Source organism: Lucilia cuprina, chromosome 4 (genome assembly GCF_022045245.1).
Source record: "Lucilia cuprina isolate Lc7/37 chromosome 4, ASM2204524v1, whole genome shotgun sequence".
NCBI lineage: Eukaryota > Metazoa > Arthropoda > Insecta > Diptera > Calliphoridae > Lucilia > Lucilia cuprina.
In genome coordinates this window covers 37,774,042-37,790,387 of record NC_060952.1, presented here as the reverse complement: position 1 = coordinate 37,790,387, position 16,346 = coordinate 37,774,042, and the positions used below count along the sequence as shown (strand labels likewise).

The 16,346-nt window shown below is 29.5% G+C and overlaps 1 protein-coding gene across 1 annotated transcript; it reads left to right on the top strand.

The window, feature by feature from the left end:
• The first annotated feature begins 3,584 nt into the window (after positions 1-3,584).
• On the top strand, positions 3,585-8,637 carry LOC111675557 (prolyl 4-hydroxylase subunit alpha-1). The gene is made up of 8 exons (XM_046949732.1): positions 3,585-3,671; positions 3,830-4,121; positions 6,868-7,022; positions 7,124-7,268; positions 7,348-8,101; positions 8,161-8,214; positions 8,284-8,449; positions 8,509-8,637. Exons 2-8 carry the CDS (start codon positions 3,862-3,864, stop codon positions 8,583-8,585), a joined length of 1,611 nt encoding a protein of 536 aa, XP_046805688.1. The 5' UTR covers positions 3,585-3,671; positions 3,830-3,861; the 3' UTR covers positions 8,586-8,637.
• Positions 8,638-16,346: the final 7,709 nt, after the last annotated feature.

Sequence of the window (16,346 nt, the reverse complement as noted above, 5' to 3'; positions counted from 1 at the left end):
AGGGAAGCGAAAAAGAAGTAAAGTTTTCTCCTTGGAAAAGACCTAAAAAAGTTTTTCTAACACAGGCTATTTTGGAATCCTTTTTATTTGATTCCAAATCAAATCATACAGTCATTCTTAAGAAGTATTTTTTTTTTCTTAGCAATTGCAAAAATGTTGGAAGTACTTCGTGTAGTCTAGTTTCTAAACTAGTTGTTAGACTATTCAAAAGACTAACGCATAAAACAGTGAGAAAACTAGTCATAAGCTTGTAATTTATCGAATAAAGTACATTTACTATTGAGTAGAATTGCTAATCTATGAATTTTTCGATAAATTTATGAACAATATGTTAAAAGACTAGTCTATGAATTTGTATATTGAATATTATTTGTACAATATAGTATGGGACTTTTGAAAATTCCACGGAATAGTAAACGATCTAGCTTAAACTATTCCATAGGACATGATTCTCAAAAAATATTGTAGAAGAAAAGGGTAAAAAATCTTTATGGACTAAAGCAATAAAGAGTTTTTTGAATTATTTGATTAAATGTAGTCCTTCGGTAGCCTCCGGTTGGTTAGTGGTGGGTTCGATTCCCAACTGAGGCACTGGTTAAGGAGCGCACGACAGGCCCGATAGAGGCCTCCTTTCAAACTAACTAGTCTTTCGGTATATAAACTGTTAAAACGATTGATTCGCAGAATCATGATATATACCAGATAACTGGTGCCGCCATCTTTTGAAAATATAAAACAATTAACGCATATATGTAAATATAAAGAAAAGTGAAATAAAATTATATTGCATACTTTGAGGCAAATGAGATATTAATTTTATTATAGATCTTATTGCAAATTATTGAATGTCCAGTTAGAATCTGTTAATTGGACTTTCTGAATATAAAGTAAAGATGATAATAAAGTTATTTTAAATTTGTAATTACTTAAAGTAATAGTTTATTTAAAAATTCAAAATTTTATTAAAAAAGTCCGGTCAGCAGAAGAAAATAATAACGCGATCAACGCGCCCAATAAAGTTAAAATCAATTATGGACCGAACTACACAAAGTCGATTAAGTCATACAATTTAGTTTTTCTGAAATGGACTACTGCATTTGGGTGATATTGGTTCTTTTATGACGTACTTGACAATGTATTTATATGTAAGATAACTTGTGTGTGCTCATATTAAGGTAGTGATATATAATACCTTCCTTTCTTCCATCGTCTCGGTCAAGAAGCAGAAAAGTGAAATAATATAGAGAAGTACATTAGAAACACAATAAGGTAAGGAGGATTTTTACTTCATCAGATCAGAAAATATACCTAGACCGTTATCGGATCTGTTGTGTGCTCCTTAGCATGGAAAATGACAAAGAGAATGTTACAAGTTTCGCGGCTCTCTTCAAATGGTCTATTTACGTCCGAATACGTATGTTCAGTTATGTATAGTTGTGTTCTGGTCAACCTTTATAGAAATTTCATTTGTTTGTCTGGCAGAGTACTCATATGTTGCAATCATAATCTCTTGAAGAGTACTTGGTTAAGGTTCTATAGAAGTTTAAGCTTAGATTTATTCCTGTCGACTGCTATCGTTTTATTTATCTTCTGGCTTCGGTAGCAATATTAAGCCCTCTTATAAAAAACTGTTTTGTCTCCCACTTTAAAACATGAAGACGAAACCGTGTTGGTCTTATTTCACGGTTTTCTTTTTCTGCCTATTTGTGCTTCTTACACGCCGGTGGCAATTTTTGTACAGATTGGATTACCGAAACTCGAATCATATTATTCTTACTAACAGAGAACACATTGTAGTAAATCTGGAAGAATAAAAAAATCGATGGTATCACTTGTATAAGATATGTACTTTTAATTTATCATTTATCAAGGTAACATGTCCTCGGGGCCTCTTGCAGGGTATCTAAACCTTTTCAGAATTATAGACTTTGACGTACATTAGTCTTTTAACCGATTTATTCTTTCCTCGAATTTGGGCTTAAACCAAAGTCCAAATGCAACTCTCCGGGATATAACAAAGTTCGAAACTCTGCCCTGTGGTTAAGTCAAATTATTCCAAGAAAAGGCTGAGGAATCATGTAATCATCTCTAGTTTATAGACAGATTCCTAGGGGTTTTGATCTAGCTTTCAGCTTGACAATTATATTCAAATTGGAATTAGTGTCTCAAAGTACCCAGTGATTTTGGCTCTTGTTATGCTATCGACTATGCCAAGGAAACATTTAATTATTACCAGTTTTTAGACAGATTTCTACGGGAATTTGATCTAACTTTCTGCTTGACAATTATATTCTATATTCTAGAATACCTCTCAAACGATGGGTATTAATGAACTTAATACAAATAAATAAAAAATCAATGTTTTTGAAAAGGCCCTCAGTCCCTACCAGCGATTCAAATCTTAATACAATATGCCTAAAAGAAAATTCTGCAATCTTTTCGAAATGGGTCTCAAAAGTTCCTGTAATTTTAAGCTTAACGTGGGAAAAGTAATTAAAACTTTGTTTAGACTATTCGTAGTCCACAAAACAACCTTTAGTGTATTAATTATATAAATGTCAAAATAATTAAAAAGTTCTAAAATAGACCAAACCTAATGCCAGACAATTTTTTTAACATTTTCTGTATAAACTAAAAATATTGACCCCTATTTCGATTAAAAGCGAAAATAGCTTAAAAGCTTATCCAACACACTTAAAGTTATTTTGTGGACCAAAAATACTCTTCAAAAATTTTAAAATTATTTTCCCCTTAATCAGCTAAAAATTACAGAATTTTTTAGAACCATATCAAAATAAACGAAGACATTTTATTTTTCTCAAATTATATAGAGATCAGAATTTTTAATCGCTGGTAGAGAACTAAGGACTATTTGGATAAAAATATTTTTTCCTCGTGTTCAGTACATTAATACGCATCGATTGAGAGATATTCCTACATGAGTTTCTTAAAATGGCTGTTCCTCGGGACACTCTAATGTACATACATACATACATACATACTTGAAATTTTAAACCAGGTTTGAGCAAATATTGGACATTATGATATTGATATTATGTTTTTCATAGTCTCATTTAACGAAAACAACAACAACAAAAATTTCATTGTCACTATTTAATTAAACAAGTATTAAACAATAAAAACTAATCTTTAGATAAAACGAATTTCATTTTACAATATTTACTACTTACGCTCACAATAACTTTCTAAAGAAATGAGAGAAAAAAGTAACAATTAACTAAAGTCTTAATTGAAACACTCAAAGAATAGACAGACTTTTAATAAAATATTTACACAGCCTGTTCAATTGTACATAACTACTGGTATCCAACATACATTTATAGTACAAAAAAAAAATTTAAAAGACAAGATGAAAAATACGAACCACATTTGTCATTTCCTTTAATATTTGTTCATCACAACACACAACTAACAAATTCTAAACACATTACCTCAAAACCATACACCTACAACTATTGGTTGTATCTCAACAAATTTTATGAAAAGAAAAAAAAAAAAGACAAAATGGGTCTTATAATGAAAATTCAATAGATTCAATTTTAGTTACCAAAATAACATCATACGAGAAGTACAATCCACTCTATTGTGGTCGATATTAAGCAATCACCCAATTCCTACAACTACATTCTAACGTTAAGTAATAACGAAAAGTAAGTAGCCTCCTGCTGGCTGACATTTATTTAAACCATAAATTCCATACTACTACTACTACGTAGAAATCCGCCCATCTTAGTGCACATTATTTGTGGACTAATCAGTTGTCCACTGAAAAGGAAAAACTTTTTAAACCAATTCTAATTATCGTTAGAACATATAAAACCAACAACAAAACCTTTTAATATGTGGCTAAATACAACAACTATGGCAACTGAAGCAACAAGAAAAACAAGACCAAGATTATTAATATCATTATCGTATTTTTGTTGCCTGTACTTTATGTTGTTCTCATTCTTCTCCTGCCGCTGCTGTCTAATGGCCAATGCTGAGTTCTATTCATCTGTGGATAGTTTAAAAGTACTGGGCAACATGGAAGCCACACTCATACAAAACTTTAGACAATATTTGAAACAACAACAAGAGGACATAGACAATGTTCAAAGGTAAATATTTAGAATATGAATAACATTTCAAATCAGGATATTGTAAATGAAAATAAGGAAACAACAAGTTGAGGCTGTTATACATTTTAAAAGGCCAGAGAAACATTTAAAATTGAAAGCAAAAAAAAAAAAATATATATATTGAAAATTAAATTAAACACATTTTTCCACACCATTGATTAAATGACCTAAAAACTCAATGCAAACATTTAGTAATAAAGGACCAACAAAGTCCAATGTACATACAATATATGTATATATAGTACAGGATAATAATATTATATATGTTTGTTATAAATTTTAATAACTCTGTTATGATTTAGGTCATAACCAGGGCAAGGATTTTCATGCACTAAAAAAATTAAAAATATGCGCTTATAATGTGAAAATTATGCACCAAAAAATATTTCCTTGTGAAGGTCCATATTAATAGTATTCAGATCTTAAGTTATTGACAACAAATATACAGATTTTTAAGAACTCCTTTATGTACTATAACATCACTTTAACGAAGCCACGACCTCGAGAATGACAAATATAAAGATAGTACCTGCCTTATTCATAACAATTTATCAAAGGTTTATAGAACGAATTTGTATGAAAAATTGTCATATAAACCTTTGATAAATTGTTATGAATAATGTACTATATATTTAATTTTTGAAAATGGAAAGCTTGATCGTAATTATAATGAGATTTGGTGAATGATTGTATTTTTGTATAAATTATATTTCTGCCGAATGTTTAATGTTTTTAAATGAATTATGGACGTGAGAGAGATGGACACAGATAAGGACAGATTTAGATATTGATATTGAACCGATACTTTAAGGATCAATATTTTTCACGTTACAATTAGCAGCACGAACTCAAAATACCTTTCGCACTATTGTGGTTTTAAAAATGTAATAAAACTATGTAAAATTAATTTTTATACAAAATCTATTTTATAAACCGTTTATAAAATAAAAATTTTGTTTCAGGTTGTAAAAATATGAAATACAGAGAAAACAAAACAGTTTGTTTTAGAAAATTAAAAAAATATGCAAAATATGTAATACAAATTTTGGAAAATATGCAAAAAATATGCAATTTAAAGCAAAATATGCAATATATGCATTTATAACATAATATGCAAAAATATGCAACAACAAGTCGATACCATTCTGTAGCAAATTCTTTGATTCGAAAAGAAAACTAGTTAAACGTTATTTTGAGTTACTGACTAAAAACATGTATTTGCCTAGAAACCCTTGCCCTGGTCATAACTTTCTTAGCCATGGTTCTATTATTGTGTGATATTCTGATTCTGATGATAGAGACTAAAAATTATACTTAGAAGTTATTTTCAGAGATAATCAGAAATGTTGAATATAGAATATGATTAAAATCAATATAAGATATGTTTTTTTACTGTCAATCTTGCAAAAGCTGTTCTATTTACTATACTAGACAGGCTAGATATTTGTTCGGAATCTTGGGACCTCTACAACTTGGCGAAGTTATTTCAGAAGATTAAACTTCTGCCGGGTGATGTTACCTTAACGAAAGGCCCTCATCTTGGTGTTATTGCAATGCGGGGGAAAAACGGTGCTGCCCGTATCTCAATGAATGATTTGACATGGGGTCGAATCAGAGAACTTCAAAATTCGCGAGAAGAGAATTTCGGTAAAAGACTGATGAACTTTAAAGTATACAATTCTTAATAAGTACAGTGCTTCAGTGGCACTTAATATTGAAAATCTGGATGTAAAGGATGATTTTCTCAATGAGTGTTTCGTATGAATGAGAAGTGTGCTGGGTAGAATCGAATACCACTAAACTTTCCTCCCTTAGGTTGATAGGAGGATGTATACTATATCAAATCCGAAAAAATACACCTAGGCCAAAATCGGGCCTGTTGTGTGCTCATGAAAAAGAAACTCATTTTCCTGAACTTAATTCCTATGAATCTTGCATTCAGTGTTTCTCACCAATATTTTTAGTTCAGCTTTTGTTGCGTCGAATGGTTTTGCGTTTGTCAGGTTAACTGCCTCGAGCTCCCTTCCATTTAAAGCTGTGGGCGCCATTTTATTCTAATCCAATTTGCGCATTCCGTAATTGCTCGTACTTTTGTCCTAGAAGCTTGTGTTATGATTTGTTAAAAGTGTGGTATTTTTCTGCTTCTGGAGCCATCCGTGTAACAACGGATTCCTACAGGTATTTGCTCTAATGTTCCGCTTGACCAAGACATTATATCTGGGATCAGCTCGTATAAGAAAGGCCAAAAGAAGGTTATCGTTGACAGTTAAGATGTCAAAATCTAGTTGTAACAAACACATACAAAACGATTGAATCAATAATTGAGACATTAAAAATATTCCAGAAACCTAGAGCTAATTAGGTTTTTTAACAAATGGTTTCCGAGTAAACTTTTTATGTTTCAAATCGTAAATGATTTAGGTTTATAGTTTAGCCATAATGATAATACTTTTAGGATTATACCTAAATATACTCATTGCGTAGAAATGATTGGCCCTGGACTGATGACATTTTACATATCTACCTGCTTTAGTTTCAGTCGCAACTTCGTAGTAGTATTTTCATATCCTTTCTTTATGCTGAGTATAATCAAATACATTTACAAATACAAATTACAAACCTTCATGGCTAAAGTGATATAAAATACAATTATATACATACATGAATTTGTTTCCATTTTTGTCAAAAAATTTATTTTTATACTAAACTACTCCTATCCCCTCAGATTTATAAAAGAAGTTAAATTTCATCATGAATTGGCTATAGAAGATATTGCCGACTATATAGAAAATCCCATTAATGCTTTTACATTAATCAAACGTGTGGTTAACGATTGGAAGGAGTTATATGAATATCTAAAATTTAGTGATATTAAATTGGGTAAGTTTAAAAATATACAAACCCACACATACACATTGTTTTAATTAAGTTTATAAATTTATTGCCATTACATTCACATATACATATATATTTATTAATAGATATTAAGGAATCATTGACCCAATTTGAAAAAGGTATTCAACTACCAAATGATGGTGAATTGCAAGGTGCCATCAGGGGTTTGAAACGTTTACAGACTATTTATAAATTAAGTGCCGTTGACATGGCCAAAGGGGAAAAATATGGGTGAGTTTAATATTGATTAAAAATTCAAAATAATTTTTTATGTAATGTATTATATAAATATGTTTATTTAATATTTTAGGAACCCACTTCAATGGCGTGATTGTTTTGAAATCGGTACCACTTTATTAGATGATAATAGTTATAAACTTGCCATCGAATGGTTAGAATTATCACTGCTAAAACTATCAGATAGTGAAGAATCAAAAGATATAAAATCTGCATTTAACAAACATATTAAAGAATATTTGTCATTTGCCTATCAGGGTTTAGGTGAAACCGAAATAGCTATAGAGTACATAGATGATGTATTAAAAAGTGATCCAGATTCGAATGTTAAAATAACAAGAAATATTTTACTAAATACTGAAACTGATGCCGATGAAGAAGATGAAGATGTATCAACAATAGATACAAATTATGCCAGACTTTGTCGGGGAGAAATTCTAAAAAAAATTCCACCCATGAGTTGTAAATTAGATTTTAAACGACATCCTTTATTTATCTTGGCTCCCCTGCAAGTTGAACCTTTACTTGAAAATCCTCCGGTAACTTTGTATCACAATCTTATAAATGATGAACAGATTTCAAAACTTTTAAGCAAAACTCGTAGCAAAATGCAAAGGTCTCAGGTGGTAAATGGTAATGGTACTATTTCCGTCGAAGGACGTGTGAGTCAACAAACATGGGTGAATCCAAAAAAATCAAAAATTGCTAGCTTAATGTATAAATTGGTGGGCGCAATAAGTGGTTTTGACATGGATAATGCTGAAACTATGCAAGTGGCTAATTATGGCATAGGAGGTCAATATGAGTCACATCATGATTATCTGGGGGTAGGGTTTTACAATTTTTTTTAACATAAATTAAATTACAATTTTTGTTTTATTTTTAGTCAGATTATAAATCAGGCTTTGTTGGTGATCGTATATCTACTAATATGTTTTATGTAAGTTATTTTGCTTTTATAATTTCAGTATAAAATTTATTGAAATATTTTAAAATTAATTTTTGCCAGCTTGCCGATGTCGAAGAAGGTGGCTATACGGTATTCCCCTATTTAGATGTCTATTCTAAACCAATTAAAGGCTCTATGATCATGTGGTATAATTTGCATAAATCTTTGGATGAAGATGAGAGAACATTACATGCCGGTTGTCCCGTTCTAAAGGGTAGCAAGAAGAGTAAGTTAAAATTTTAAACTAACGAATGTTATTAAAATCTTAATGTTTTTATTTTGAAGTTGCCAATGTTTGGACTCATTCTGGTTATCAGGAATTCCGCAGACCTTGTGATTTACAAAATGATAGTATAATGTGAAATATTTTTAATAAAAGACTTTAAATAAACATACAATTTGATTACATATATTAAGATAAATCTTGGGGACATTGTAGGGGTTAAATGAGGCCCGATCAATACAAAAACTGGCATTATAATTTAGACTTAGTTTGTGCCGATTTTTATAGAAATACTTAAAAAGTTAACATAATTTTACGCTTTAAAGATGTACTCAGGGATACGGCTGTAGGGGGGATATACGAAATAATGAACGGATTTTTAAGGTAAATTGTTTTAGAAAGTGATTCTGAGCCGATCTGGTGTGTGTAAAACCAATATTTTTGGGTGTAACAAACATCAGCATAAACGCATATAATCCTTCCAACTATGATGGAAGGTAAATAGTAAAATATGGACGGATTATCATTAGGGGGCGTGGCACGTCCCATAGTAATTTTATGGAGGGGACTTTATACGAGGGGTAGGGTCAGTAATGGATCGATCCACATAAAATTTCATAAAGATTTTTTGTCTGCTAAGACACTTACTTATATCAAATTTCATCGCTATATTCGTTTGATGAGTTATGAGCGTTAAAGTCATTTTCTGAAGGGAACCATATGTGGGGGGCAGGGTCAATTGTGGACCGATCCACATAAAATATTATAGAGAGGTTTTGGCTAATAAGAAACTTACTTATGTCAAATATCATCGCTATACTTGTTTTTTTAAGCGAGTAATGAGCGTTAAAGTAATTTTCTGAAGGGGACGTTATATGGGGGGTAGGGTCAATTATGGACCTATCCACATAAAATTTCATAGAAGGGTTTTGGCTAGTAAGAAACTTACTTATGTCAAATTTCATCGCTTTACTTGTATTTTTAAGAGAGTACTTGTATTTTTAAGAGAGTAATGGGTAGGGTCAATTATGGACCGATATACATAAAATTTGGTTGAGTGATATTGACTTGCATGAAACTTATGTGTGTTTAATTTCATCGCTATATTCCCATTTTTAAGCCACTAATCAGCTATTTAGTCATTTTTTAAAGGGGAAATTATATGGGGGGTAGCGCCAATTATGGTCCTATGTCCGTTATAATGCAGAATTATTTTGCAGACGTCAAACTGACCTATGCAAAATTTTGTGGTATTTGCTTCATAAACAACGAATTTGTATGGGGGCTATGTGAAATCGTTGACCGATTTTGCCCATTTTCAATACCAAACATTTCTGATCAATAAAATATATTTTTGAAAAATTTCATCTCAATATCTCTTATTTTGTGGACGCTATCGTGCCAACAACAGACAGACGGACGGACATAACTAGATCGTCATAGAATCTTACGAGGTCCTAGAATATATACTTTATGGGGTCTTAGAGCAATATTTCCAAGCGTTACACACGGAATGACAAAATCAATATACCCCCCATCTTTTTGATGGTGGGTATAAAAAATTTATCTATGCAGAAAATTGTTAAAAATTTGTTAAAAGAAAGTTCAAGCCTACAATAAAATTCCTATATTTGTCAATGGTTTATTAAAGGAAGGTTTTAGCTATTTGACGTTTATAAATAATAAACCTTTATAAATAATAAACCCTAAATACAGCCGTAAATTTTTGTTATTGCTAAAATGCACAAAAAATCATTCAATAAATGAGTTTTCATTCCAAAATTTTGTATACATATTCTCACATTGTTTGTTATTACAATTTTTTATGCACATACATATGTATGTATGTATGTTTTTACGTCAAAGCTAACAAAAATAAGAACTTGGGCAAATATGAATAAAGAACAACACACATACATAATTCAAGTTCACGAGTTCCAAAAAAGTTAAAACAACAAAAACTCCTCACACTTGCTCTCTATTAAAAATTGCAAACCCATTTAAAAAACATCAATAACAAAACAATAACAATTTGGTAAAGAATACAGTTAATGCATACAGGAAAAAAAAACAAAGTTCCAATGTAAACAAGAGAGTAGCAAAATATACTCGGCATAACTTTTGCATACAAATAATACAAGTTAGTTTGTATGTGTCAACAGTTATCCCCTCTCCATTAAACCCACTAAAACAACAATAACCAATGAACATATGTATGTTTGTATTATTAAAGTATAACATACATATGTACATTTTTGACAATTTTCTCTCTAGTTTTTATTTTGCTTTAAACGGAAATGCCGCGTTTTTATTAACTGTCGTAAATAATTGACAAATTAATTGTTTAAAAGTGCTAAATATTTAATATAAATTTGATATTTTAATAAAATAAAGAATTTAAATTGTTTAATAGAATATGTAAAATTGCCTGTAATTAAATGTGTGTTTTAGAAGTAATTAGCCAAGTGTAAAAAAGACCAAATGCAATCAATGCATTTGTTCTCTTTTATTTGTTTTTATTTGAAGAAGCATCAAGTGGTTTATTGTTTTTGTAGGTTTGTTTATGTGAATTTGTTAATGTTTTTTTATGTGTTTCTTTTATTTGCAAAAGCAAAAAAAGTAAATAATAAAAAGAAAATAGCTCTTTTGTGTTCAATTAATAAAATCATAAATGCATAAATAAATAATTATAGTTTTATTTTAAAGTTAAAAAAGCATGTGTTAGCAAAAAAATTCAATGTAATATTGAGAAAAATGTATAAAAAAGAAATTAATAAATATGGCCTGTTTAAGTAAAAAGAGCTATTTTAAATTATAATGTGATTTAATATAAATATGATTGATGCTGCTCGAGAAACTTGGGGGTAGATTGAAAATGTTTTAAAGGTGAGTTTTTATCATTGTTTTATGCAGACTGTCCACACTACGCTTAAAAGAGGTGATATACAACAACGCGTTAAGCTGGAGTTCCACACCACGCGTTCTATGCTTCTCGCATTCTATGCGTCTTTCTATTGCATAAACGTTACAAGCGGTGTACGAACATCAGAACGTCAGCTGATTTTGACATTTATTAATTTGAATAAATTTAAATTTTAATTTAAAAGCTATAGAAAAACGCAAAGTTTTTTAAAAATAACTTGAAGAAATAGCGCGAGACCCAAAGTGTGGACCATCGGCTAAATAAAGATCGAAATAACGCGTAGTGTGTAACTCGATGTTTATATGTTGTTGTAATATAGGTATATAGTTTTCTTCATCTAGATCTTGATTTGAAACCACAGTGATATAATAGAATGGGTTAGAATAGTTTTTTTATATTGATTATACGGACCAAAAATAATGAGCTAAATGTCTAAATTAATTGCTTTAACTATGTCACACGACAGTTATTTTTATAATGGTACTAGGAGAGCCAAAAAAAGAATTCCCGATTTCTGAAAACCATGGGATATTTTGGGTTTGAAAGTACCGAAAACCGGGATTTTAAAATTAAGAATTTTAATTTTTTATTGTATACATTATAAAGTATTAAATAACATAATTTTATTAGTTTTATGCTGATTTTAATTGCGGCACTAGTCTTTTTAAGCGAATTGTGGACGCTAAATATTTTTAAAGGTGGGCTTTGTATGGTGGCTATGGTGAAATTCATCAGGTTGTTAAAGGACATTATAAAACAAAACCCCTAATTGGAAGAAACCCAATGCACCATCCCCACTAAGGTGAATCGGATATCTAAGTTGATAGAAGCTAGTTTTAAAGTGTTTCCCTACCGATCATTATTCAACTCAAGAAAAATGGTCAGATGAGTACACTTGAGCAATTGCTAAAGTGCTCTATGTAGCCTAGTATGGATTATCATAAAACATAATACCTTATTATTAGATTTCAACAAGTTGTAAATTTGGAAATCATTGTACACTGAAAAAAATCCATGCCTAATAAATACGAAAAATGTCGTACATTGTACGAATCGTTCGTTGTTTCGCACCACGAAATTCTTTTGTAAAATATACGAAATTGTACGAAATATTTTAGTATAATGCAAAATATTATTGAATAAATTAATTTACATAAATTGAAAAAAGGGAATTTTGAATAAATATGGTAAAATTTACAAAATATTAAGTTATTCAAACATTTTTGTTCATTTTAAAATAAATTTTCTAATTTTAGTTCAAAATTATTCTCCACACGAATTTTCAATTTTTTAATGAAAATAATTCAAGAATAATATTATACATTTTCTTAAAATTTATAAAAATGTTGTAGTTTTATTTAATTATAATATAATTAATATCATTATGTTTAATTTCGCTAAAATTTAAGAAAAAATATTACGAACGTTTTTCGTACTTTCGTAAAAATAGAAAAGGGTTTTATTAAATAATATTTCGTATTATACACGAAATTTTTGTAAATATTACGAAAATAGAAGTTACGAAATTTTTTTTCGTAAAGTTGAGCATGGATTATTTTCAGTGTATAATTGGAGATCATAGATATTATGGTCAAAAAAATGGTATATTTTTTATATTCTGCACGAGAAAAAATAAATGTTGAGCAATCGTATTGCTGAATAATAATAATGTTTTATAAGTATAAAGATGGATTTTTATTTTAAATACATTAAATTAATTTATTTCTCATTTTACACTTCAGAAAATGACTTTACCGTTCATTACTGGATTAAAAATATTAGTACGGCGTTGAAATTTAACATACACAAATTTTGTAAAAACGCAAAACTCTTTTCCAAATGTTATGAGAGTCGATCAATAACTGACCCTAAACCCTACAGAAAATTACAAAAATGCGATTTAACATAAACTAGTTTTGTAAGAACCAAAATCCCTCTACCAAATTTTATGAATATCAGCTTATGATTGACCCAACAACTGATATAAATCGATGAGGAGAGGTCCATAAGTGATCCAACCCTTTTTTTGAATTTAAAAAAATATAAGTCCTCGTTAAAGATCCTCTTTCAAATATTACCCAGTTGTTCATATTAATATCGGTATAAGGATAAATTTAGCAACATAGAACTAAAACTGGGAAATTTTTTCGATAATATCAAAGTTTTAGCGTTTATTTCCGGTAGGTATATACAGGCATGCCTTAATACAACATTCCTACTTCTTATTTATGAATTAAAAATACTGTTAAAAAAGTAATCAAAATGTTATTGATTCATTGTGTGTTCCAAAGTCTTTTTACAAATTGTTCACTTTCTTCTATCACACCATTGACAACTAGGGAAAAATTTGTTAATAAACTTTAATAATGTTACTTGTTAGAACGTAATAAAAAAAAATACTTACTCACTTTACTTTGAATCTCTTAAAATGGAACTAGCTGCATGTTTAGTGCGATAATCATGATCACCTTAGGCATAAAAGTTGTAGAAAACTAACAAGGATCCTTTGGGTGGCTTTATAAAAACACCGTGAAAAGGAAGTGCTTTAAAACATCACTCACATTTACATCAAAAAGCTAAAGGCAAATGTAAATATTTTGTAATTTATTTACTAAAACACACCATCAGTTGATCAACTAATTTTATTAATGGGAACAGCAATACTGCCGTCTTTTTAAAATGCAAGGTCGTTTCTTGAATGCCTTCCTGAACTAAGACACTGTGTTTGCTCTGTACATAGTCCGGTGACTTGATTTTCGTCTTGTAATGTTATTATGTCTGCTGAAAATTGTATAATTCTGGGCACTTCTTACATTCTTTTGGAATATGAAGAATATAAACTGTTTTGTTTAATCATCTCATTTATATCCCTATAAAAATCTAATATAGTTTCTAAAAACTTCAAGGTCATTTCAACATACATATGTATAAACTTTCTATACATATTAACCTTACCAAAGTCTTCTTAATGTTACGTTTATGATTACAATCCTTCGTGTCAAATAAATATCCATTCATCCATCATACAATAATCCTGCCAGGACATGATGGAACTAAAACACACTTAACATTCGTTTACTTAAAGTTTTGTCTTCTAAAATCACATCAACACCATTAAACTTACCCATACTTAGTTTCATTTAATACATATGTAGACCACTTGCAATTTCTGCCACCTACAACTTGTAAGTCTTTTATAAACATAACAATTCCAACGTAGTGTCAATCATATCATTTTGTTTGGGAAAACTCAAAATGTACTTTAAGTCCTTCTCTGTCTATAAATGAACTGAAATGCAGAAGTAGCTGAGAAAACAAAAGAAAAAACTTCAGTTGTATGTGAATTCATGCAAATGAAGCAAAAAGTTTACCCACTTGCACGTGTTGCATCCTTTACAATAGACTTTTGCTATGTTGGAAAATTTGAATAGAGACGTTTTATCAAACGAAACGCATTTGTGGGATTGTTTAGAAAGCCCTTCAGAAAATCTCTTGAGCCATTATCATGCTCTTGTTGTATGGGTATTAATTTACTTCAGGAGAATATATACAGAATTAAATAGAAATGTACATTATTTGATTTAATTGTAGTTTATAAGAGAGTCTTTGATTTGCAAAATTTACTATATACATACTACACAACTATATTATTGTGAACAGCAAAATATATTGACACCCTATTAAAGCATAACACGGATTACAAACCTAGATGTTTTAAGAAGGTTTACATGGCATTTAGTCCTATACCACAAAATTACTTTTTAACTAAAACTAGACAATAGACTAGTCTATGAGCCGTATTATAGACTAGACTATAAAATAGGCTACAAATTAGATCATCAATTGAACTATAGACTAGATACAAAATGTACTATAGACTAGACTGTAGACTTGAATATGGATTAGACTATAGACTAAACTATAGACTAGACTATAGACTAGACTATAGACTAGACTATAGACTAGACTATAGACTAGACTATAGACTAGACTATAGACTAGACTATAGACTAGACCATAGACTAGACTATAGACTAGACTATAGACTAGACCATAGACTAGACTATAGACTAGACTATAGACTAGACTATAGACTAGATTATAGACTAGACTATAGACTAGACTATAGACTAGACTATAGACTAGAATATAGACTAGACTGTAGACTAGACTGAAGCTAAACAATAAACTAGGCTTTAGACTAGATTATAAAACATAATAAAGACTATAATATAGACTAGAATATATACTAGACTATAAACCATATTATAGACAGGACTGCAGACAAAACTATAGACTAGATTATGGAATTTACTATAGACTAGACTATAAGCTAGTATAGAGAGCATATATGTACATAACATTGACAGTTAAGTGTTATGCCCTAAAATGTGGCAATTTCCATTTTTTTAATTTAAAATCTCTTAAATAATAATATTTAATTAGTATTGATTGATTTTATGCACATGACTACACATACAAATATCCTTATCTTTTTTCTAACACATGTAAAATAATAAAAAAAACAACATCAATACCACATTTTGAGGCTTGTTACATGCTAACGAACACATATAAACCTATTAGAATTTTACATATTTTATAATGCAATTTTTGTTTACTTTTTTGAACACAAGAATAAAACACACAACGACAATATACTGTATTTATGTTGCAATATGTAATTTTAAACTAATTAATTAAAAAATATTTTTATGCAAATTAATTAAACTACAATTTATTTTAACGAATAAAGTAAATTTCAATATAATATATTATTTATACACACATTCGCTTGTGTCCTTGGATTATTATGTAGCATAAAATGTATTTATTTTTATTCAATTATATTTAAATTTGTATACCTATGAAATTTATATATGTATGTGTAAGTCGTTGTAAATTATTAATGTATATTTACATATCCTTTAATAACTGCACTTCCGTTTTATAATATATAATTTTCTCAACCAGCAA